At 44.9% G+C, this 23862-nt stretch overlaps 1 protein-coding gene across 1 annotated transcript in view; it reads right to left on the minus strand.

Annotated features, from left to right (window-relative positions):
- Positions 1 to 23862, minus strand: part of VPS13B (vacuolar protein sorting 13 homolog B) — a 2934705-nt gene that overhangs the window by 27913 nt on the left and 2882930 nt on the right. The window contains exon 59 of the mRNA XM_085605186.1: positions 3914 to 4090. Coding sequence (XP_085461312.1) covers positions 3914 to 4090 — 177 coding nt within the window. The remainder of the gene's footprint in view (positions 1 to 3913; positions 4091 to 23862) is intronic.

Here is a 23862-nt window from a genome sequence, read left to right on the forward strand (position 1 = left end):
CTTCTCCCTTACCCCACTACGTATCTCCATACGAAGGCAAACCTATTACATGCTGTACTTTCACACAGGTTGGACGGGGGGGGGGCACATGACCCAGCCGAACTCCCTTACAACAGAATCCATATCCCCCAAACTCAGGTCTGTGGATAAGACTTCTGGCATCTCCTATTGGCATATAGATCGGTTTGCAAAATTATTTTCCACTTGTAAAGAAGTAAGTGCACAATTTATCACAACTTTTTTGTAAATGGAAATTTCGTACATCTAGCCCCAGATTTTTATTATATGATTCAATGCTGCTTTTTAGGTCGAGCCTAGAGCAGCGCACATGCGCTGCTTGCGAGACTTTTAGTAAGGGGCTTCAGAAAGCTCACCAAGCTCACCATAAGGTCTTGTGTGTGTTTTTGTTTTTCGCACAGGCTATTGGGCTTTGCGTGCGTCTTTCTAAGAAAGACAGCACGCAATTGGGCAATGGCGGGTGCATGTCCCGCCTTTGCTCTGCCCACAGCCTATTGCTTGCGGTTATCCGCACGTGTGACATCTGTTTGCAATTAACGTGCACAATAATAGAAAAGAGATGTCTCGCTGTGGCGCGCGCGCACCACTTGCCTGCTTGTTTTTCCTGTAGCGATTACTAGATCGCTTGTTGACTAGCTTACTTTTCCGTAGCAGCCCTCTCGTACCCAAAATCTGGTGTCTCTGCAACGGGGACTGTTATTGTATGTTATGACCCTAGACTTCCTCACCATACTTCTACTTGTAAGCATTCACTTTAAATGACGTCATTTATCAGAAGTGCTGTGATGCTATACTAACGCCCGACTGTGCTATACAAACGTCAAGCACAGAAACCGACCAGAACCACATTTCAGCACAATTAACCAATTTGTTATGGCTACCCACACCCTTCGTCATCTAACCTGATATAAACTGCATCCGCGCAGTGGGTCAGGATCCCTGGGTAGTTCGGCCCTCCTTCGTGAGCTTTCCTCGTTTGTTAAAAGACAGAACATCCCTGCCAGGTGCACACTCCGGGAATATTTTTATAAAGCGAAACGGCTTTACTTTTTGAAAATCTTAGCCTTGAGAAAAACATGGTATGGAGGCAGTCTTTGTTTTGTCGTTCCAAGCCAGTTTAAATGAATCTAAGCACTGTAACGTTCATGTGATTGGAAACATCACTGGAACCCCCGCATCCCGCCACACCCCCCAAACATGAAGGCAAAGCGAGAATGGTGCTCCAAGGCATTGCTTTCACCCTTAGTACATTGCCACTTGTGGCGCATTATGCACCTTCAAGTCACTTGCGATCACTGAGGGAGTCCGAAGAAGTGGAAGACATGTACAAAACAAGCATTGGCATAGCCAATAGGTCTCGCCTTTGGGACCTTATAAGTGTTTAGTTATCCAGCACAATATCCTTGGTGCAACAACATCAAGTGTTGCATGGCTAAACACTTATAAGGTCCCAAAGGAAAGACCTATTGGCTATGCCAATGCTTGTTTGATTAGGTGGCTAGCCCTATGATGTGCTATGAGATGAAGCAGATGGGCGAGCTGATGTTTTAGTCGGACAACGTTCAATTAAGCTCCAGAAGGTCACTTTCCTCTTGTGTTCAGCTCACGAGGGTGTGTACCATTTGGATGTAAAGGAATCTTTACTGAAAGTTAGTTGATAGACATTAATCGATGGAGGGTGCAGGTTACTGTGCCATTTAGAACTTGGAGAACATACTTAATGCATTGAGTAGAGTAGAATATAGCAAAAGGGTTGAACATTGGCCTTGAGGAACCTTTCCCAGTGAACATGCGCGCGCCATGGAGGATAATTATGGACTCTGGAGCAAGCAGGTGAGTGGTTGGAACCACCAATGCTGTTGAGGTGCTGCTGCCACCTCAGGGTAGAAAATGAAAACTCAAGCTGTAGCCTGCCTCGTAGCCTGGCGCCTGTTAGCAAAACATTACTTTACCAGAATTTTAGTACATTTTTGGTAGGTGGAGGTTTTATTTACCAACATTTAAAGAATGCATATTAAATAATAGTCAACATTGTTTTTTATTACTTTTTTACATATAGAACATCATATGCAAAGCATAAACAAATTCTGACATGACATGGCATCCCTTATGACAACACAATGTCTCCTAAAGCTCGGTCCCGTCTATTAGATAGACCTCATCAAATACATACCTTTGAAGCGCATTGATTGTCTTGTTTAGCAGAGATGACTAATCTTTATTTAACACCCCCATGAATGCCCTCCATCTCTGTGTTTACACTTTTTCCTTTGGAGAATACATTACTAGATAAGCCTGTAGCGGGGCCATTTGTTCTCTGTTCTGAACACAAGCGGCATTAACTGACTATAGGTATCTGCTGCATTACTGAAGTACGCCAAAACCTGCACTGAACCCTTGGAAGGGGGTCCCTGCCCCATTTCCTCCCTATTTGCTGCGCTGCCAATAACAGGGACAGGGCAGTATATTCCCTTATCACTTTTGGAGCAAGTGTCACATAGCCCAGAAAGACTGTCATGGAACATGACTCAGAGACCCCCACCATTTTCCCTATCACTGTAAAGATATCCTCCAGGACGCCTGCATTCCCGAGCACCACCAGGCCAAATGCATAAGGTCAGCTGGTGCACGGCTATAACGTCGGCACCAGTCCGTACTGCCAGAACCGTTCGGGAATGTATTCGAAGCGCTGTATAAGCCTGAATTAAATAAGTCCATGTCTACTATTCAACAAGATGTCCTATATCATCAAGCAGCAGTAGCTCCATTGCTCATCAGCAAAAATAGTAGCTCTATTGCTCATCAGCAATAGTGCGCCCTAAGTCATGTTCCCATGTCAAGCCGCCTGCTTCCTACTTGCAATGCCTGCGCTCTGGGCCTTTTTATAGATCCTAGATATTATAGGTTTGTATTCTTTCATTTGCACCACGTGGGTTAATAGTCAGCAAACTCTGATCGCACAGTGAATGCCTTCTTATATCTCAATTGCCTCTAGGTCATGACAGAGCGACAGTGGAAGTCGGAATATGCTGCTAATATTAAGGGAGAGTCTGAGAGGGAACTGTTCACCTTTGCTCACCGAAGCAAGCCTTCAAAAGAGAAAATCCATGAAAAAAACTCCCTCCCCTAAAACCAACCTAGCCAGGCTCAGCATTTAGAGGAGCATTTCTGCCTAATACTGCAGAGAGTAAAGCCCACTCTGGAACTGTATGTACCATGTGGATGGGTTTTAGGCTCTCGGAAAGGTTGAGTAGTAAAATATTACTGAAGCCATAGTACTGCTTCCCCACATTCTATGCATGTGCTTCATGGTGAACAAGACATCGCTGTATCTCAAACTGCAACAGTAGTGCCTCAAGTTTGAGACTGTTCTTAACCAAATACCTGGGTTCGAAAAGATAACAGAACATGGAGAATATTGCTGTAGAAATGTAACCTTTTGTTATGCTGTGCTATAGGAACACTAATCCATGGACACCCTGGCACTAGCTAGTTTCAGTGAAAAGGTGAATGGTGTGTTTCACTCCCCATAAAGAACATCTTCTAGAAATCAGAAAATGACATACAATAGAACTATCTCTTCTACGGCCTTAGTACCTAAAGAAAATGCATTGTTTGTTAACGTCTATACCCCTACTCTTTAATCTCTCAAAATCCTTTTGCTAAAACACATAACGCTATACAGTTTGAATTCAATGAAGCACTATACAAAGTAAATGTAGCATAGACACAATTGAATAATATTCCGTTTTTTTGCAGTAGTAGAATAGCTCAAACTCGTAACGATCAATCTATCAATTAATGAAAATCTAACCAACCTTCACAGGGGTGTGTACATTCGAATAGTTGTCTTTGTGAAAAAAATCATTGGGATAATCACTTTCCTCAAACTTACCATAGCCCGTCTGAGACACCAGTTCAGCCGCCCCTCCGATTGGTTTGGTAAATACTCCCACGATTCCTTTCCCCACGCCTGAGATGACCCCTTTAGCCTTGTGGCCTGCTGAAGCCTGGGCTTCGGACGTTTTCTGGAAATTCTGCATGGGCTGGTCCACAATTCCAGCTATCGCCCCTGAATAAGAAACACAAGGTCAAATTGGTTTCACCCACTCAGCAATGCTTCAGCATCTACGTAAACTCACCCGCTCTGCTGTCCTCCAACAATGTGCCACAATAACTGCATATCTGTATGTATGTTTACATGTAATGCTCACTGGAAGCCATTACTGTGGGGTAGCTTTGGACCTCTGAGTAGAGAACTCACTGATATATCATCGGCAGTCAATAACATCTCTTAGCAATAGGAGACCTGCATACGCAATACCGCCACGCAAGATCCATATTAAAGAGCTAGGAACCCACGGCCAGCCCCGCCATGAAGCGACAGGTATGCCTGCACGTTGAGAATGGAAAGAACCTATGGCCTAGGAGTGACACCACCAGAGGTATATCTGTAAAACAATGAGTGCCGGGCCCAAGTTTTTTTTTCTCAAAAGCCCACGGCCGTAGCTATCAGGTGTCGGACGTGATAAATACCAGAGCTGTGTTGTTTTGATTCTTCCATCCACCACCCTACCCCTAAATAAGCCCTACTCCCCAAAAACGAGTGTTGGTGGGCCCCACCTATAACCCCAGGCTCAATTTAACCACTTAACAGCATCACCATAAATGGAACACCTTTTTAGACTATACTACAGCGCTCATTAACATTGCGCGAGATCTCAGACAAGTTACTGGACTTCAATTTACCCGAGTCTGATCAAACAGAATGGTTTCTCTTCAGAAACTGTTTTAAGGATCAAGATACCTTTTCATTGGCTATCCAATTGGCTCTCTCTCTCAAGCAAGGTCTGACAGTTATGTTATACAGTTATATTTGTTATACTCTGCTGCAAAGAAACTGGCAACAAGGAAGTATGTGACAGTAAACCTCTTTTGGCTTACTTAATCGCTCACAAATACAGTGCATCTTAAAATATCGCATAGGGTTATGGCTCCTACTGCAGAGATCTTTGGGTGCCCAGCAATTTTGAGGTAAGAGTAAGATAACTCTGGTGATTAATGCACTTGCCAGTGAGATCTGCGTTTTATCTGGTCACAGTTTTTACTCCTCCTTAAGTACTAGAAGGCTAATGTGCCAGCTGCAAAAGGCAATGTGCGACATCCAGAGCATAGATTTGTACTTAATGTAAATAGCAGTGGGATACGGGTTTTGTTGTAGAGATCCTTTTGCTTCTTACAGTTTATAAGTTACAATTGTAATATAGCACAGTGAGCTGAAATTGGTGTCAAGGAGCTGCATGCAAACTGCAAGGCACATGTTTAGGCGCTTATTGTTTTCTCTCATTCTTTCGTTACCCTAAGGGTGCTAAGAAGGGTTCCTTTGGGGAACAATAAAGTCTTACTAGTACTGATAATATCAATAGCTACGTTGCCGTTTAAATCCTGACTTTGAATTTTCTTCGCCAAGCACTTATAACATATGATGCCTGCCAATAAGGAGGACATGTAACACCTACACCTTGTAGCCTTCATTGTCTTAAGTATCATGCCCTGTACATTGATTGGCACAATTGCATGAGTTATTGGCTCTGTATAATATATTTATATGATGCATAGTGCTAGGAACTCCTCAACTGGGATGAGTAGCGCTATGAAAGATATTACATTAAAAATAGTAACTATCATTTTTCCCTGGTCATTCACCCTTCTGAACATTAGACACTTTCCTCTTTCACATGGAGTAGTAGGGAGGTAGGACATTGTGCTCTTTGAATTAAAAAGTGTAGGTTGTCCTACTACAAAAGAACTAAGACACAGACACAAAAGGAGAGTGGAGTGATGTAACTCTGTGATGAGCACCACCCGAGAGGTGAAACAGAAGCTGGTAAGATAGCTTGCACAGTAACTTAGTATGAAGATATTTGGGAAGGGAAAGATCAGGAGAGGAAGGAGTATGGGTTCTACCAAAGACCTTCTACCACGCGCAGAGAGAAGGAACATGTTAAATATTTAATTCCTTTCTTAAATAACTCCTATGACGAATGGTAGTGGCCAGATGGCGATCGTGATACAGAGTTGGGTTCATCCGTTTGAACTTAAGAGGTGTTTTACTGCTTTGCACTACAGGTGAGAGAAAGGCTGCTTTCTAAGTGGGGTGGACACAGTACAGATATTCGTTCTGTAAGGATAAAAAAAGGGCAGGGCAATAAGGCAGGGAGTGAAAAAACAGATGAAAATAAAGGCAGTTATTTGACCAGGATAAATGGAGATATGGACAGGCATAAGTTAAATAGAGAGAGGGAGGGCTTAGGGGGCTTTATCTGATGTGGCGCTGCTTGTATTAACATTTAACTACTATATTTAGCGCCTATAATTACCCAGAAGCCTTTGGGTCCAAATAGGATGCTTCTTCACACAAAAGTAGAACGAGTGTGCATATATCACTCGAGGTAGCAGCTAGCATTGGTCCTCTCTGGGTCAGACAGGATGATTGTGTGACAGTGTCTTTGTGTAACACGTGTACACTGTTTGTATTGGTCAATAAACAGAATGTGCATTTCACTACACCAGAAGGTACGAACACATAAAAGTGATTTTGAAACCCGAGATACAATTTCGATTTTTTAAACTGGAAGGAAGCATGGAGTAAGATTCAATCGAAGCTGTACAGCCCCATTGATTACCAGTGTTATAAAGGATACAAAAAACATCTTTCTGTGGTATCCCACAGTCACACCAAATGCAAAGCTTACGACCTCTTGATACTTATAACAATAAATAGCACCCCACAAAAACTAAATGTAATTAAATAACAACACATACTCAAACCAATAAATACTACCACAATCATTATTTCTTTTACAGGGGTAAGAACCATTTGACATGCAACTTCATGTAGGATGATTTACAATGTTTGTAATGGCACTTGTCACATTGAGAGTGAGGCCACCAGCGTTGCATTTGGTGTGCGAGTTAAGGTTTGTATGGCTGATGTACAAGTTGTGAACTGCGGCCGAACCATAAGCTGTTAATTTTTGTGGTTTTCGGTTTTAATAAGTAAGCATAGCTGTACTTTAGCTCAGCTGTGTTATTAAGTGGATTCTGAGGCATGTTGAGACATATTTTGAGGTGTCTCAACCTTTGTTTTCTCTAGTGAATCCCAGCTATGAATGTCTCACGCTGCGCCGCGGGGCCGTTCTCCTTTCCTTGCTGTAGGTGGCAGCAACGGACTGGAGACAGAAACGGTTGTAACTGGTAAGTAAGTAAACGGGGGATTTCTAGATAGCGACAACCTGTCTCCTTGCGGGAGCCACAGCAGAGAACGAGCCAAAGAAAGGAAGGGTCTCGAGGTCCGCACTGTGACTCCGGCTCGTACAAAGCCTCAGCGGGGCTGACATCCTCGTCAAGGGAAGCGGGCCTGAGCCGAAGCCCTTCTTTTTAATGACAAGTCTAAGGGCCGCATCTCTCGTTAGTGCAGCAGGGGCCCGGGGCCCTGGATGAGAAGGGCCCACTGCGCCCTTCCTATAGCTGGTTTTGCTACCAAGTCGGAACCTCTGGTTCGCAACTGCAAGTGTAAGCATCTTAGGGCGATTTTTCAAGGAAATCCCCTCGTGTCATTTTCCTCCCGTTTTGTTTGTGCGTTGCACTCCGTCGCGCCCCTTCGACGTCACACCAGCGTAGTGATGCCTTGCTGGGTCACGGCATCACGTTGGTTCTGGCTCCCGTTTGCAAGGAGCAGGGTAAAGCGAATTGTTTGTTGGTTGCCATGTGTATTGCATCGCGGCGCTTTCGGTAGTCGGGGCTGACTTTCCAAACGGTCTCAAGGTTCCCATCGCAGATCGGATCTGACTGGTGGGAATGCTTGGTGTCAGTAATAGGGTGCTCCTCTTTAGGGTCAATGTTTCAGTGAGCTGCGGGGGTGGCGTCTTGGCGACAGGGACACCTAGCTGTGACAATCGACTGCCCGTTATCTAGTTCGGTGGGCAGGCCTATAAGGCAAGGGGATGATGCAGTCCTGCTAATGGCACAGAAGAGATGGTTTGTTAATGTTATTGTGATTTATAAAGCGCACGTATACCCGGAGGTGTCTTGGCGCTGACCTAGTGCATTGCAAATGCGTGCCTAGTGAGCCAGGAACCAGCACTGTATGTCTCAGTGCGGTACCGCAAGCTGCTCCTAAAGAGTCCTAGTGAGCAAGGCACGAGCACTGCATGTCTCGGTGTAATACCGCAAGCTGTTCCTAGAGGTCCCTAGTGAGCAAGGCACTAGCACTGCATGTCTCGGTGCAGTACCGCAAGCTGTTCCTAGAGGTCCCTAGTGAGCAAGGCACCAGCACTGCATGTCTACAAAGTTGGAGTTATTGGCATTATAAATGGCAATGTTTTTTATCTAGCCATGTTGCAGGGTACAGTACCATATGTGGCCAAAAGGGGACCTCTTTTGGTCACATACGGTACTGCACCCTGCAGAAGATATGGTAAATCCAACCTACCCATAATGCATTGCTTGCAAGACAGTACTACGAATACATTAAAATAGCTATTTCCATATATACAATTAGTAGCTTTGAAATGTGTCAAAATAATTATTACATTCATTTCAGATTAGTTTGTACTCTGTGTGGTGCTGATGAAGGGAAATTTATAGACAGTCTCATATACATGAGAGATGTTCTAGTAAGTGAAGTAAATACTGCCAGCCTAGCTTAGGATCAAGTGTGTTTCTTGCCTGAGGATATTTAAGAAAATAGTGCCTTGAGGCTGTAATTAAAACCTAGGGACTAACAACACATTTAACAGGGTGGTGTCCTCATGGGAGGTTACAAGAAGAGACAAGGCGGTACTAAGGAGGGGTTACTAAGCCTATTGGCCAATGAAATGCCACCATTTACAAAGGACAGGGACAGGAGCCAATTAAAAAGATGGGCGGAAAGTGGGTAGAGCTTTATGCCCATATCCTGACTACAGCAAGTCTCAAAGAAACAGCACAAGAGCTGCCTAGGCAAGACCAAACAAAGTGATGCTAACTGTCCTCCTAGCGCATTAGTTTCAGGGGAGCTAGTAAATGAAGGAAGCCAACTAACATCAGAGCTCCAAAGACTCAGACCTCATTCAGGAGATTATCAAAAAGGTGACATTCACATTTCTTGTGGACATATAACCACCTCCTAGGTATTCATCATCGTTTTGGTATGCTTAAAATTTGGAATAACAAAACAAATGTTGGCACTATATTTTAAATTCACTTTAGGAACATGGTGCTGGAAGTTTCAAACGAAAATATATGGGGACAATTCTGTAGAAGGTGTTGTATATAATCCACATGGGTTTAAAGAGGGTCCTCATACATGCTGGCACTGGCAGCCACCAAAGGGAATTCATGACTGCAGGAACTGGGCTTCTTTGGCACATTCCAAATATTAGATTAGCCTTCATGTCAATTTTTTTATGAACTAAAGTCGGGGGTCGTGGAGGGTACAAGAAGAGCATTTGAGAAACAGTCCGGAAATTAGACAACTACTTTAGGTTAAAAGTAAGGGTGGGCGTAGTTCGCGAAGTAGCACTTCGCGAAGCTACGCAAAGTGAAGTTCGCACTACGCGAGCTACGCGTAGCACTTCGCGAACTGCGAAGTAACATGTTCGCACTGTGCAAGATGTTGTTTTCAATGATTGCACAGTGCGGACAAGCAACCGGCACTGTGCAATCATTGAAAATGGCATCTTGCACAGTGCGAGCTGTAGTTTTCTGCTGCTCGAGTAGATTTTTCCTCGAGCTGCAGCTTTCTCAACGCGAACTGGTAGTTTCTCATCGCGAGCGGTCGCGAGCATACGCGACCCCTCGCAATGAGAAACCTGACCTTCTCGCGTTGGGAATCTCGCCGGGAGGTTTTTTTTTTCCATGCTCGCGATCGCGAACAAGGAAAAAGTCTCGCCAGGATGTCATTTTGCTTGCTCGCGGTCGCCAACTTGACGTTGAGGACCGCGAGCAAGCAAAAAATGACCGCAGCACTACGCAACACTATGCTACGCGTGTTCGCACTGTGCTACGTGCAGTTCGCGTAGTGCGAAGTAGCGCGAACTTCGCAAACTACGCGAGCGTAGCGTAGTGCTTCGCCCAGGCCTAGTTAAAAGATGATTTCGATACAATATTTATTGGTATTTTGCATGGCGCCAAATAATCAATTCATACTCCCACAACCCTAAGAGTGCTGTTTTATTCAACTCCTGCTTTGTCCTGCACTGTTGTGTTAGATTCTTTCCATTCCCAAGATGTACTATAGCTTAAGGTACCAGTCCAGCACCGTTGGGGGATCGGGCAGCTTCCATATTGCAAACAGTGTTTGCTTCACTGTCATAAGGACATGCTAGGTAACATCTAACCCCAGTTATCCCATCAGTTAATTTCTGGCGCCCACTCCAAGAGAATACTTGGGGGCCGGCCTGGGAATCACACACCCACAACCTGGAAGAACCAGTAGAGGACCACGCCCCAAAAACTCTATCTTCGGTCAGTGCCATAAAATGGAAGTCATTTTTTTTTTACTAACAAAAAGGGGGTTGGGCCCTAAACTACACCCAAACGGGGCCTCTTCAATAGTTACAAACCACAAAGTGTCTGGGTGTGTGCTTTCAAATTAGAGACGTTTGTACAAAAAACGCCTCAATTGCTGTAGTGGTTTCGTGTTTTTATTACACCTTCATGAGTTGGTCAAATTTTGACATTAACGTTCAACTTTTGAATCATGTCCAAACCAAGAAAAACAACAATTATAAAACAATACACACAACATTAATAACAATAGCACAATTGGCATTAGCACGAATGAAAAAGTAAAAGTGTACAGCACATACAATTAAATTTTCAATTTCAAAGGCTGCAACCTGCCACCAGCAGCTAGTCATATATAACAATTGCAACAGGCAAATTGCCTTGTTTGCACCCTGTGTGATTCTGTGATTGAAGTAGGAATTTTGACTATCTGAGTAGGGTCAATTTGTTTTTGTACAAATGTCTCTCATTTGAAAGCGCACACCCAGACACTTTGTGGTTTGTAAATATAAAATGGAAGTCAAGCATGCTCCTCTCCCCACACTGCCTCAAGTGAGGTTTTAATTTGCATTCAGAGTGTGTAACTTAGAGGGAGTGCAGTGCCATCAACACAGAATCCCTTTTTTAAATTTCTTTTTTTTTGTTGGCATTTTGTTATTGTATACAGATAACAGTTTCGCATGAGGTAATCAGGTCGCGGAATATTCCAAACTGTCACATGTTAAAGAGGACATTCAAGTTCATTTATTGTCATTCATCTGTGCTAGGCCTCAAGGTTTTTTAAGATGAGGAGTTTCCTGACGTTTCTTCAGCCTTGTGTATTACGACCTGTATAATCATTTAGAGGAGGTAGTACAATATTCGGAGAAATGGGGCCAGGAATAACATAAAGAAGTATGGAGAGCCCCTGTTCCTCTCAGTGCTCAGTGTTTAGTTGTAGTAACTTAAGTATACAACTTCACAAATAACTTCATACATAAGAAAAAAGGAAATGAAGATAGGAGAGATAGTATAGGAAGGAGGAGCCGTGGGCGCACAGAGGGTATGGGGGGGGGGGGTGCGCTGCTCGATCTTTAAGCTACTTTTTACCAAGTTTACGCCTATGGCCCCTCTGCATAAACATCTCATAATGTATGTATAGATGTATGTATGTATGTATAGATATACTTGTATAGCGCAATGACTGTCACCCTGCGGGCATCCTGGCGCTTAGACTGTTGATGAAACTAAGAGGAACCTGCACAATGAGAAACGATCCACTGCGTAACAAAATTACGCCACTCTTGGGAAAAGATGAGTTTTCAGGGCTTTCTTAAAGGAGGGGAGAGCTTCCATACTCCTCACTGCCCACGGCAGTGAGTTCCACAGAGTTGCTGCTGTGTAGCGGAAAGACCGGCCTCCCAATCGAGTCCTTAGAATTTTTGGGACTACCACCAAGCGAGCCGTAGCCGAGCGGAGAGACCTAGGTGGGACATACCATGAGAACATATTCCGTAGAGGAATGGGACCTTGATCATGAAGAGCTCTAAATACCATGCAGAGGGCCTTAAATTCAATCCGCTGAGGGACAGGCAACCAATGAAGGTCCCTGAGCGCAGTAGTGGAAGAATCCACGCGCCGACGTGACAGAGCCAGTTTAGCCGCCAAGTTCTGTACACGTTGCAGTTTACCCACCAGAGTCACCGGGGCTCCCAGAAGTAGTGCATTACAGTAGTCAAGTCTACTTAAGATGGTACCCCGCACTACCTCTGGTCTTGCCTGCGCTGGGAGTAAAGGTAGGATTTTCCTTAACGTGCGAAGCAAAGCCATGCACGTAGCCACTGTTTTGTTCACAGAAACATCCAGTTGAAGGTTGGAGCCAAAATATACTCCCAAGTTCCGCACGCAGTCTGCTGAAGGGCTGGTACCCTGGAAGGATGGCGGCCAAAAGTTCGATGGAAGAGGCCTAGGGGTGCGGTCAGTTGAACAGTGAAGAACCTCGGTTTTTGAACTATTAAATTGCAAAGAATTACGACGCAGCCAGTCTGCCGTAGAAGTCATGCAGCGATGGAAAATCTCTTGTGACACCGCCTCCTTACCTTCGAACGAGAAGATAAGTTGGGTGTCATCCGCATAATTGGTGACTGCAATGCCGAAGGTTTTTATCAGCTTGATCAGGGGGCGGAGGTAGAGATTGAAGAGTATAGGGCTGATGGCTGACCCTTGAGGTACACCCTGGCCAACGCTTCTGATAGATGATTTGAACGGAGGCAGGGCCACTACCTGGTGTCTATTGTCCAGGTAGGACGTCAGCCAATCAAGGGCCAAGCCAGTCACCCCCACTTCCCTCAGCCTCCTGAGTAAGATCACATGGCTGACCGTATCGAACGCGGCCGACATATCGAGCAGCACTAAAAAGGCTGCCCGACCTTGGTCGGCACGCGTCCTGAGGTCGTCAAGCACAGTCACCAATGCTGACTCTGTCCCGTGGGCTGGTCTAAATCCAAATTGAGCAACGTCCAAACAGGCGTTGCTCTCCAGATAGCCGGAAAGATGTTTTGTGGCCCATTTCTCCAAGATTTTGATTGGAAAAGGTAGGAGGGAGATGGGCCTATAATTGGCAGGGCAGGAAGGGTCCAAGGTTTCCTTCTTGAGAAGAGGAGACACCACTGCCAACTTCCAGCAATCCGGTACTCGCGCAGACCTGAGGGATTGGCAACAGGTCGCAAATAATGGCAAGAAGAGTTCTGCCCGAAATAGCTTCCAAAATTTATGAGGAAGTGGGTCAAGGGGAGAGCCGGAAGAGACGCTATCAGCCAATGCACTAAACTCCTCAAAAGATGGTACCGGGAAACAGTTAAGGCGAGCTAAACCTGCATCACCCTCCGTATCCGGTGTTAAAATGGGAGTGAGCAGAGGCTGAGTGCCGGAGCTTGATGAAGTATCAAGATTGCTCAAGATGGTAGCAATCTTCTCCTCAAAGGCCTGAGCCAGTGAGTCGCATAGAGACTGGGATACAGGGGCATCATTAGCAGTGCAGGTAGGGTGTGAAAGATCTTTAACAATTTTGAACAACGCCTGGGATTTATTTGCCGCCGACAGTAGGGAATCTTCTAGAAATTTAGCTTTGGCGCATCTAATCTGCGCTTTATAAGTTGCCAAAGTTCGCTTGTAGCAGGCTCTATCTGATTCCCGATACTGTTTCCTCCAAGCGCGCTCCGTCCTTTTACACTGGAGTTTAGATTGAAGCAGTTCCTCTGAGAACCAAGGCATAGCACGAGTAGATCTATCTCTGATTTTACGCAAAGGAGCTAATGAGTCTAATGAAGTCACGATTCGCTGACTAAGCACCTCATAGCTTGCGTCTACGCTGTCTCCTAGTGAAAAACCCAACGGAAGCAAGGCAGGTAGGGTGGACTGTTTCACGAGTTTAGACCATTGTCTACCCACCCTAGTAATGCCTAGGCTACCTCTCATCGAGGAGTCTGCAGGAAGAGAGAGGATAAAATGAACCAATGCATGGTCTGTCCAACATTGAGGTAGAATGTCCCGAAGAGCTACATTCTCTGTATCCGCGAAAATCATATCTAAAATGTGACCTTTTGAATGGGTCTGCAGAGTAACTAGCTGTTTTAGCTATCTTCCTAATCTTTGCTGACACCCAACTCCATCTCCTATACATCCTGGAAACTCCACCTCAGTGCATATACCTCTGCATTTCTTAAATGCAGAGGTATTTGGCCTATTTTTGATGTCAGAAACTTGTCTGAATAAGAACGACTGTAAGAGCAAAGTATGTACCATTCCTCAAAGCCCCAGGTTTAATCAGGCTGTGTAGGACCCAGTGACCTGGTTGCGTGCAATGAAACAGCTCTATTTCCTCTAGTGTTAATTCTAGTTTAACTTGCTCAAATGTTTTCCCTCAGCAAGAAGTCTCCTATTTTTAGGAATCTGTTGACCTCCCACTGTCTAAAGGTCTATTTAGATCTGGACTGAAATCCTAATTTCCAAACAGAAGTGAAGGGGGATGGGCAACATATGTCAGCCCATTTGCAATCTTAACTGTATTTCAGATTTGTGGTATTCCGCCGAGAATCAAGGAGCCCAGTACTGTAGTAGACCATTCTCTTTTCTTGATCTATGGGAGCTCCCGAAGGTATAGTCCTGCCGGTGCACGAGGTTAGAAATGCCGCTGTATTTCGTATTCCTCCTGTGACAATTTTCACATGTATTGTAGCGGAGAGGCCCTTTGGTAAGAGATCACACCCAGATCTCCATGTTTCAATGATAACAGATTTTGTCTATTTCTCACCCTCAACCTATTCCGGCCCTTCCCAAAATAGCTGAGGCAAGCTTTTTGCCATTGGTTTAAATAGCTCCTTGGCCTGAATAGAAATGGTCTGAAAAATGTACAGGGCCTTAGGCAGGACAGACATTTTGACCAATGCTATATGTCTCAGCCACGAGTGGTGATGACCAAGAAGTAATTGTAAATTGCTTTCAATTGAATTAAGCAGTGGTGGGTAGATAGCGGTGAAAAGGTGCCTACTACGAAGGGTAATATCAGCTTAATGGTTCATCTAAATGGAGTGTCAGTAAACAGCATACAGCAGGAGTTACATTAAGATTAAGAGTTTCTGATTTTGCAAAATGTTGCTTATAACCCAAGACTTTGCTGAAACAATCTAGTTCACTCCACAATGACGGAAGGGAGGCGATCGGTTATGAAATTGAGACCAGGACATCGTAACTAAAGCAGGTCTGGTTCCAGTCTGATCCCACTGATTAGTCCTACACATCTGAGCTCATGGTTCGATATAAGAGGAGAAAAGCAGGTAACATGGCGGGCAACTCTGTCTCGGCCCTCTCTTGATCGGTGTTGCACATGAGTTTTGTGCCCTAATCCTAATGTTCTTGGTCCATGCCACGTACCCTACCCAGACCATATTCAGAATTACAAGCCTGAAGCATTTATCCCTTATCACTACAGATAGCGCCAGTGTACCCCATGAATAGCCTTTTTGACATCTATGGATAAAAGCATCGATCCCCTTTTGAGCCTGTAAGCTGGGTATCATATGGATCACCTTCTCTGTGTTGTCATGGTTTGAGAATGACACTGATCTTAGCTCCGTCTTGGTAGAGGTTCACCCACGTCTCCAAATTTCTGGGCACTACTCTCATCTAGAATAGAGGCGATGTGATTTTTGATCTGTTTCGCATTCAGCTTAGATGCAAATAACCTCACAGCTTTGCTACCCCCTCTAAGAAATACTTAGATAGGAGTACTCCACCCTATTAAATTCAAACAGTCTTGTGGGTGCTGTACCTTGCACCATATTCTCTGCGGCAAACCTTTTTCTGAGAGTGTTCTACCATCTTAAGGTCTTTAAGGAGGTTGGCCTCTCAAATTATATTCAGTTGACTGCTTTCTAATCTCTCTCACAAACGCTTTCAGAGTGTCCCAAGTTGTGTAAATAAGGGTGTCCAATACTCGCAGGTATCCAACCTAGTGTCATGACACGTGACGTGATGGAGTGCTTGCCCCAACTAGACTCTGTATCACTAGGCACAGGAAAGGAAAACTTCCCTTTCATGAGTATGCATTGATGTATTAGAAGGTGGAGAAATACCCCCTTGTCTACAACGACCATACTAGCCCCAATCACATCAGCTCCCTATTGAGTTGCAGCCTCTTGAACATTGGCTAACTTCTCAGTCTTCATCTTCAACTAAGCTGCGGCCAACCAAAACCTGATGAATGTCAGCCCACTGTTCTTAATGTGCTGTTTCAGACAAAGGTGTGGTCCAGTACTCCTCCTCCTTGAGACATTACCCCGTCCTCCCCAATGCGCTGCATGCATTGTGGCAGCATCCTGGACCTCCTTTTGCTCATCCGGTTCTGATGTGTCACGGACAATCATTGTTTCGTTGGCTTCTCTGAGGGACTTCATATGGTTTTGTTGCCCGTTCCACTGGAGAAAGGAACGGAGGAGATAGGCCCATCGATAAGGGGTCTTGTTGGTTCTAATAAAGTTTGGGACATTTTTATAGTATTAGCACAGACAGATCCTGGATTAAGTGGAAGCAGGCTCCCTCAAACTGGAAAACATCTGTTTTCCAAGCTGCCTCCATGATCTGCTCTTATAATTGGAAATGGTGTGCTCTCCTGGGGATATCCAGTGATCTGGCAACTTAGGGCCTAATTTAGAGTTTGGTGGATATGATACTCGTCACGAACATGAAGGCTATCCCATCCGCTGTATTACACGTGCACTATAAATATAAATGTCATTGGTAATACAGCGGACAAGATATGTCACATTTGTGAAGGAATATCCCATCTGCCAAACTCAAAATCAGGCCCTTAGTTCCTGGGTTCTTATGTCCTGTACTTGCTGTCTATTCTGTTTTCCAAGTTTCATCTGCCACCAGCAGCGCGTACGCCTGGATAGCGGTACCCTACCCCTCCCCCCAAACCATTTGGGGCACTTTTCTGATGTGGATATTGTTGGTGCCATAGCGATTTTCAAAGTGTCACCTTGGAGAACCATGTTTTGTTCCTGAGGCATTATCACCCCCTGACACAAGATTTTATTTAGAGAACTCCCATCCGCAGAATCGTCTAATCGTGAGACTCATTTGATATCTTCCATGACATCTTACAGCTCCATCTTTCAGGCCCTGGAACAACTGCTCCATAAATTTGTGGGTCACTACTGTTGGTGGCAGGAAGAGGGCCCCTCACAGTACTGAACTCTGAGTCCAGCCCAGGTAGGGCACCTTCTTTAGTCCATGACATGTATTATCCATACCTGAGTGGGTCTTGTCACAAGACGACCGCCATCAATCTTGCTGAGCTAGTTGCTCACTTGTATGGGACTCCTCTCAGCCTCTCACTTCTGAGCCTCACCATCTGACTGCTCGACCTCTGTCCCCAGGACGGTGGCCCACTGCCTCTTGAAAATCAGGCTCCTCCTCATTCTACCAGTAGAAGGGGCTGCAAGAGCCCCCGCCAGAGTGTCACAACCTGCTCTGCACTGCTTGGTTGATGTGGTTATTTCGAAAGCCTATGTTCCATGTTCTCACAGCTCTCAGCTTCGGTCATTAACAGATGGATTTGTTGTGGTTATAATTCATCATTGCAGTGAGCCAGCTGTGCTCTTCTGCGTATGGGCGAACTCGGCCCCTGCGCCCTCCCAGGATCACGTTTTTCTAACAGGAAGCACTGCCAAGTCTCAAGGCCTCCTGCTTGCCTCCCAGGAATGAGCAGCAACATACACATCTTTGTGTCATCCACTCACAAGCAGTCTGTGAACAATCCCTGCCACCACTTGGGCCTCCCTGGTTGCCTCCGCAGGTCTCTGCTCTAGCTTAACAATGGACCTCTGCGGGTCCCACGTTGTGTAATGTGCCTCTGCAGTTTCACACTGGCCTGATTCTGTAGGCCGCTCACTGACGGCGAATGGCTGAATCACGGTCCCTGCCACAGGCCTCTGCAACCCAGGTCACTGATAAGTTGCCTCTCTTGAACTTAACCACATGGTCCCATCATACTCTGGCTTCAGCGTCATCCATGTTGATAACTCCAGTAGGTCCATGTCTAACTCTTGCTCTTCATTCTAGGGAGATACTGCTCATGCACCATCCTATCTTGGCCTTTAACACTGCCTGTCTGGCTCCTCTCAGGTGGCTCACTCCCACCACATTTCTGAGAGGCAGCCACCTTGTTCTACCATACTTTGGTTGCTCTCATCCAAATTGTCACCAATCTGTCTGCTTTGGTTTGCTGCAACAGTGTCTTTCTCCACCATTGTAGGTGGCCAGAACAAAAGCAATATGTCGCTGGATTAAGGCCTTCGAGCTGGCAGTTGTGTCGGAGCAATCCTTCCTTTGTCCACTCAGGGTATTCTCTACTCCACCAAAGATGGTTTATTACAAGGGAGTTTACGCCTACCCTCTTGAAACTACCTGGTACAATACCAGCACAAAGGAAGGAGATCACTATATAATATTGAGTACAGCAGAGATAGCTGCCTTTTCTCCCAGAGTATTGCAGAGCAAGTAACAAGTGGAGAGCCTGATGGAAGGCTACTTCAGAGTAAAGCTGTAGGTTCCTCCTGACTTACAAACTGGAGCATGTTTAATACATTACTAGGGACAAGCCCACTCTGACTGGCCATCAGTTTACATGGGAATGCACACCTCTTTCTCGTTATCGACCAGACACGGTGTAAATCTTTGAGTGGTTATGTTAAGTTTTACAACAGGCTCTGTTGCAGCTGGGAATGAAGTTTCAATGATTATGTAAATCATTTTTTTTTTTAAAGTAGTAAGTAACAGAGAAGCTTGTTTTCGAATAATAAGGCCACTTTCTTTTGATTCGTTCCTATATATATAGTCATATGCTTCACATACACCATCTTGGTTTCTGTATCATAATCCTACCGTTTGACATGGATAAATGCCACGGTTCACGCTTCTGGACATTAGCAACACCAGTAAAGCAAACACCATATACATTTATTCAAGATCTTCCTTGAAGGTTAAGCCTTATACTTTCTAGGGCTCCAGCAACTTTGTATGAGTAACTCAGCTAATTAGAAATGAAAATAAATAAAAGACACAGAGCATCTTTAAAAGAACAGTGTGATTGTTCCAAGTCAAGTCAACATGTTAGAATGCAATGAGTCAACTCCAGCGAGCTATGTGCGGCTCACTGAACCTTGTGAGCCTTCCCAGAGGGTCAGTTCATCTAATCAGCATCGACGTCCCTGGTGGCTTCAGAGAGCAGAGCGATGGACCAGGAACAACACTTGGATCAACCGGCTGCCAACAGCTGCTCTAGGCAAGCCCAGCGTTTCATCTTTAAGATAAAAGTGGAAACTCACTTGATATAAGCAACCAGATCTTATCTAGGGGGTCTAATGTATGTAGCCCAAAAACTGAACTGTAAAGACTGTAAAGAACCACACCGGTCTATACTGCGTGCCAAATACTGGAATGGGGGGGGGTTCCTTTCTAGTGGGAATGTACCTGATACAAACTTTCCTAATAAAAGTGTCGTTAAAAAAAGCGCACAAAACCAAAAATAAGTTCAGCATTATGATCGAAGCACGCACTTTTTTCTATTATAGAATACATCAAGTCCAAGCCATCAAGTTCTGTGTCCGGTGTCTTCCTTTGCTATTCTTAATACCAAGTCTGCTTCGATGCTTCACGAGGCCATAGTAAATGCACTGACCAGGACATGCCACCATTTTCAGTCACCACGCCTGTGCAGTCCATGCTGGAGCCACGATTATCACTGAAGTCCCTTTTTGCTACCTGTAAAATCTCTTGCTAATCAGCTGAATTGGCAGATTGAAGGAAATTATTATTTGCACAAATTGAAAGGCCCTCGCCAATGCATTCCATTTCTATCTTCTGAAATCTGGGCAGTAGCATTTTTGTCTGTGAAACAAATACACATTTGGCAGACCCCACACACAGAAAAGGAAACCAACCGAACCCATTTACAAGCTTCCTTCTTATATCAAGATACCAAGGATAGCTGAATTTAGATTGCCTAATATTTGACATGCGAACATATCACTCCTTGAACGCTTGTCCTGCCCTTCATCCCTCATGAGCCTATTTGCTGCTGAAGGGATAGGAAAAGGACAAGAAGTGGGAAAAAAGAAAGCAAACATGGCTCTTGGAGGCCTACTTGCTGTCTCCTGAGCCCAGAGGTAGCAATGGGCAAGCTCTGCTTACCCCTAACTGGCTCCATGCAGCAGTCGTCTGAAATGTTCCTGGGTGAACGTCTTGGCTCGCTGCACATTTGATACATGCTCTGCTGTAACAAACATCTCGCTTATCAGAGCTGACTAATGGGCTTCTCTGGACAGAACTCAACTCAAAACTTCTTTCTGGATATATTCGTGGGTAAAATTGTAAAAATAGTTGCTGCAATGTCTGCTCAGGCAACAGAAAAGAATGTCCAAGTACTACAGGCAGAAAAGATTAATTCTTCGGATTCGATTCTATGCCTACCTCTCTCAAATATGGCTGATACTTCACAGCAACCTATTATGGAGTCCAGGTACGTCGTTCATTCCTGCATTTTCACAGGTCATTCAGCATGGAGGTTGAAGGTGACTGTGAAGCCACTGTTCCCACTCATGTGAGGCAAGAGCCACACGAGCTTTTGAGGATTATGGTACATGCCTGTCTGGACAGAGCACTGGAAATTAGCACATCAAAGGAGCCACAGGAAATCCTCTTGCCTGGTGAAATAACACCAATAAAATGTACCAGATCTGGGACAAAAAAAGCACTGGATGCAAAAGGCATTAGTCATTCACAAAATGGAATGAAGACTCGATGTGTTTATTGCTTGCTGTTGACATCTGCTAACATATCTGCAAGACCTGCTGGTCACGAGTTCAAATGTCAGAAAAGGCTTTTTCTGCTTAATGAACTGAATACCACTGTGGTAGATAATAGTAACACCTATCAGTATCCTCGCTTACAAACATCAAAACTGCAGTTGTAATTGCTGCATGTAAACACACAAACACAACAGAAGATTCAGCACAGGATGTGATGTCTTGAGCTGGAGACTCTGGAACTAATGACATTTAGGAAAAGATGACACACTTGGTAAATGTTGTTACTGAGGCTTAAGACAAGGCTGGTACATGAGGAGTGCTACAGTTATGACTAGGGGAGAATGTTTGCATTGTTCAGCATTCCGTCCATCATTTGTTCCTTTTGCCTTTGTCACCCTAAGTTGGCAGGGTATGCCCAGACGTGGGTCCCTTGCTCACTTTGCCAGTGGAGTCAAGCTATCCTGGCTGATAAGGGGTGTTACCCCAAAACTGGTCCTAGGATGCTTGTTTCCGGTCCAGGGAGGACCTGGCTTGGCGGTTCGGGCTGGATTGTTCCCATGAGTAACAGGGTCAAGACTGGTTTGCATATGGCTGGGTTCAAACTAAAGTGGCGTGGTGATCAAAAGAATAATGGATTAAACCCAGATCTTTGTGACTGGGGGTTAATGTTTGCTTCGTTCAACATCCATCCATCACTTTTTCCTTTTGCAACAGTTATGGTGGTGGCATACTCCGAGGTGTGGTGCACACAGAGAGAGAAGAGTCACTGGAAGATGAAGGCTGCCTTGAAGAACAAGTTACGTACCTTCGGTTTGGATGTGGAACACTCATGAATCCGGACTGACAGAATGCAGATATTTAATTTGGACCTTTTTACGTGTACAAAAAATTAATTCAACAGAATGGGGAGATGGGAGGTTCAGTGAGGAAGAAAACAAGTTACTTAACTGTAACTTTGGTTCTCCAGTATTGGTAACTTTCATAGATTCCCATAGCTTGTATCATTCCCCGTCGTCGGAATGGGAGTCTCGGTAAACAAACTAACATAGCAGTAGGTACAAAAGAGAAAGAAAAATGCCTAGGCCTCATTCCCTTTTGTAGCATATCCACCTCTTTTTGCAAAAGAGACCAAAGTAAAGCAACAGCCAATCAGATTAGCCTCACCCCATAGAACCCTCCTGTGAGAACCTCAGAGTCTCAGATTTTCGTAGCCGTTGTGTAACAGTAGAACCAAAACCTGCTGAGGGCTGAGCTTTCCCAGGGTAGAATGGTGGGCGCATGGGAATCTATGAAAGTTACCAATACTGGAGAACCAAAGTTACAGGTAAGTAACTTGTTTTCTTACTCCAGTATTGAAACTTTCATAGATTCCCATAGCTTGTATCAGAGTAGTTAGCAGTCAGAAGCACATTTTGTTCCCTTATTGACATCTCTTCCTCTATTCCCTTTCTTTTTTTAGTAAAACATCAATCAACAGTGCAATCACATAAAGAACACACAGTAAAATGTGCAAATAACAATAAGAAAGGAAGGAGGGAAGAAAGGAAAGCTCACCACTCAATGGAAGAGGTGCCTCAGGACTGCCTGGCCTACAGCCGTGTCTTCTTGTGCCAAGGTCTCCAGGCAGTAATGTCTTGTGAAGGTGTGCATGCTGCTCCAAGTTACATCTGGACTCCCGCAAACAGAGCTGTAGAGGAAGCCGTGGGCCTTGTCGAGTGTGCTCTAATTCTGCCCTCTAGAGGCTTGTCCGCTGCAGAATGACAGAACTGTATAGCACTGGAGATCCATCGAGCAATACCCTGCTTGGACAGGGGTAAGCCTTTGCGGGGAGCACTGAATGCAATGAACAATTGAGAAGATTTCCGAAATTCTTTAGTACGGTCCAGATAAAATTTCAAGCACCACTGCATATCCAGCGAATGAAGTGCCCTTTCTGCCGGCGTAGAAGACTGAGGAAAGAAAGCCTTGAGGATCACCGGCTCATTTAAATGAAAGTCCGAAGGCACCTTTGGTATGAACTTTAGATTAGTCCTTAGAATCACTGTATTTCTTTTGAATTGGAGGAAAGGTTCCTGGATTGTGAGAGCTTGTAATTCTCCAATACGTCTTGCCGAAGTGAGAGCAAGAAGGAGCGCCAATTTCCATGAGAGGAATTTCAAATCTTCTAGATGAACCGGTTCAAAGGGATGCTACATCAGCTGAGTGAGAACCAAGTTCAAATACCATGTGGGGGGCGGAGGCCTCACTGGAGGAAAGACTCGAAATAGGCCTTTGAGAAATTGTTTGACAATTCTGGATGACCAGAGAGAAGGCCCAAATGCAGTGCGTCTGTAGCGAGAAACTGCAGCCAAGTGAACTTTTATGGATGAATGAGCCAGACCTGCCTTAGCCAAGGACAGGAAATAAGGAAGAACCTGGTGAGGTTGAGACGAGAAAGGGTCCACACCTTTCTGTCGGCACCAGATGCAAAATCGTTTCCATTTCAAACAGTAAGTCTTGTTAGTGGCAGGAGCTCTAGCCTGAGAGAGAACATCTCTTATCTCTTCCGAGAGATGAAGATCTAGGAATTCTCGCTGCTCAGGAGCTATGCTGACAGGTGTAAGGAACGAGGTTCAAGATGCCAGATCTGGCCCTGGGACATTGTGAGAAGATCCGGGATCGCCCGTAGAGGACGTGGAGGGGCCAGAGAAAGGAGGTGAAGCTCCGTGAACCAAAACTGCCTCGGCCAAGCTTGAGCTATTAGGGTCATCTTGCATGGCTCCGTTTTGATCTTCCTGAGTATTCTCGGTATTAACTGAATGGGGGGAAAGGCGTATACACATGCTCCTGACCAAGCTATCGAAAGCGCATTCCCCAGCGATTCGCGATGGCATAGTTTGCTTGCGTAAAACTGGCATTTTCTGTTCACCGGGGTAGCAAAGAGATCTATTGAGGGTTTGTC

This window comes from Triturus cristatus, chromosome 5_1 (assembly GCF_964204655.1).
Source record: "Triturus cristatus chromosome 5_1, aTriCri1.1, whole genome shotgun sequence".
Lineage (NCBI taxonomy): Eukaryota > Metazoa > Chordata > Amphibia > Caudata > Salamandridae > Triturus > Triturus cristatus.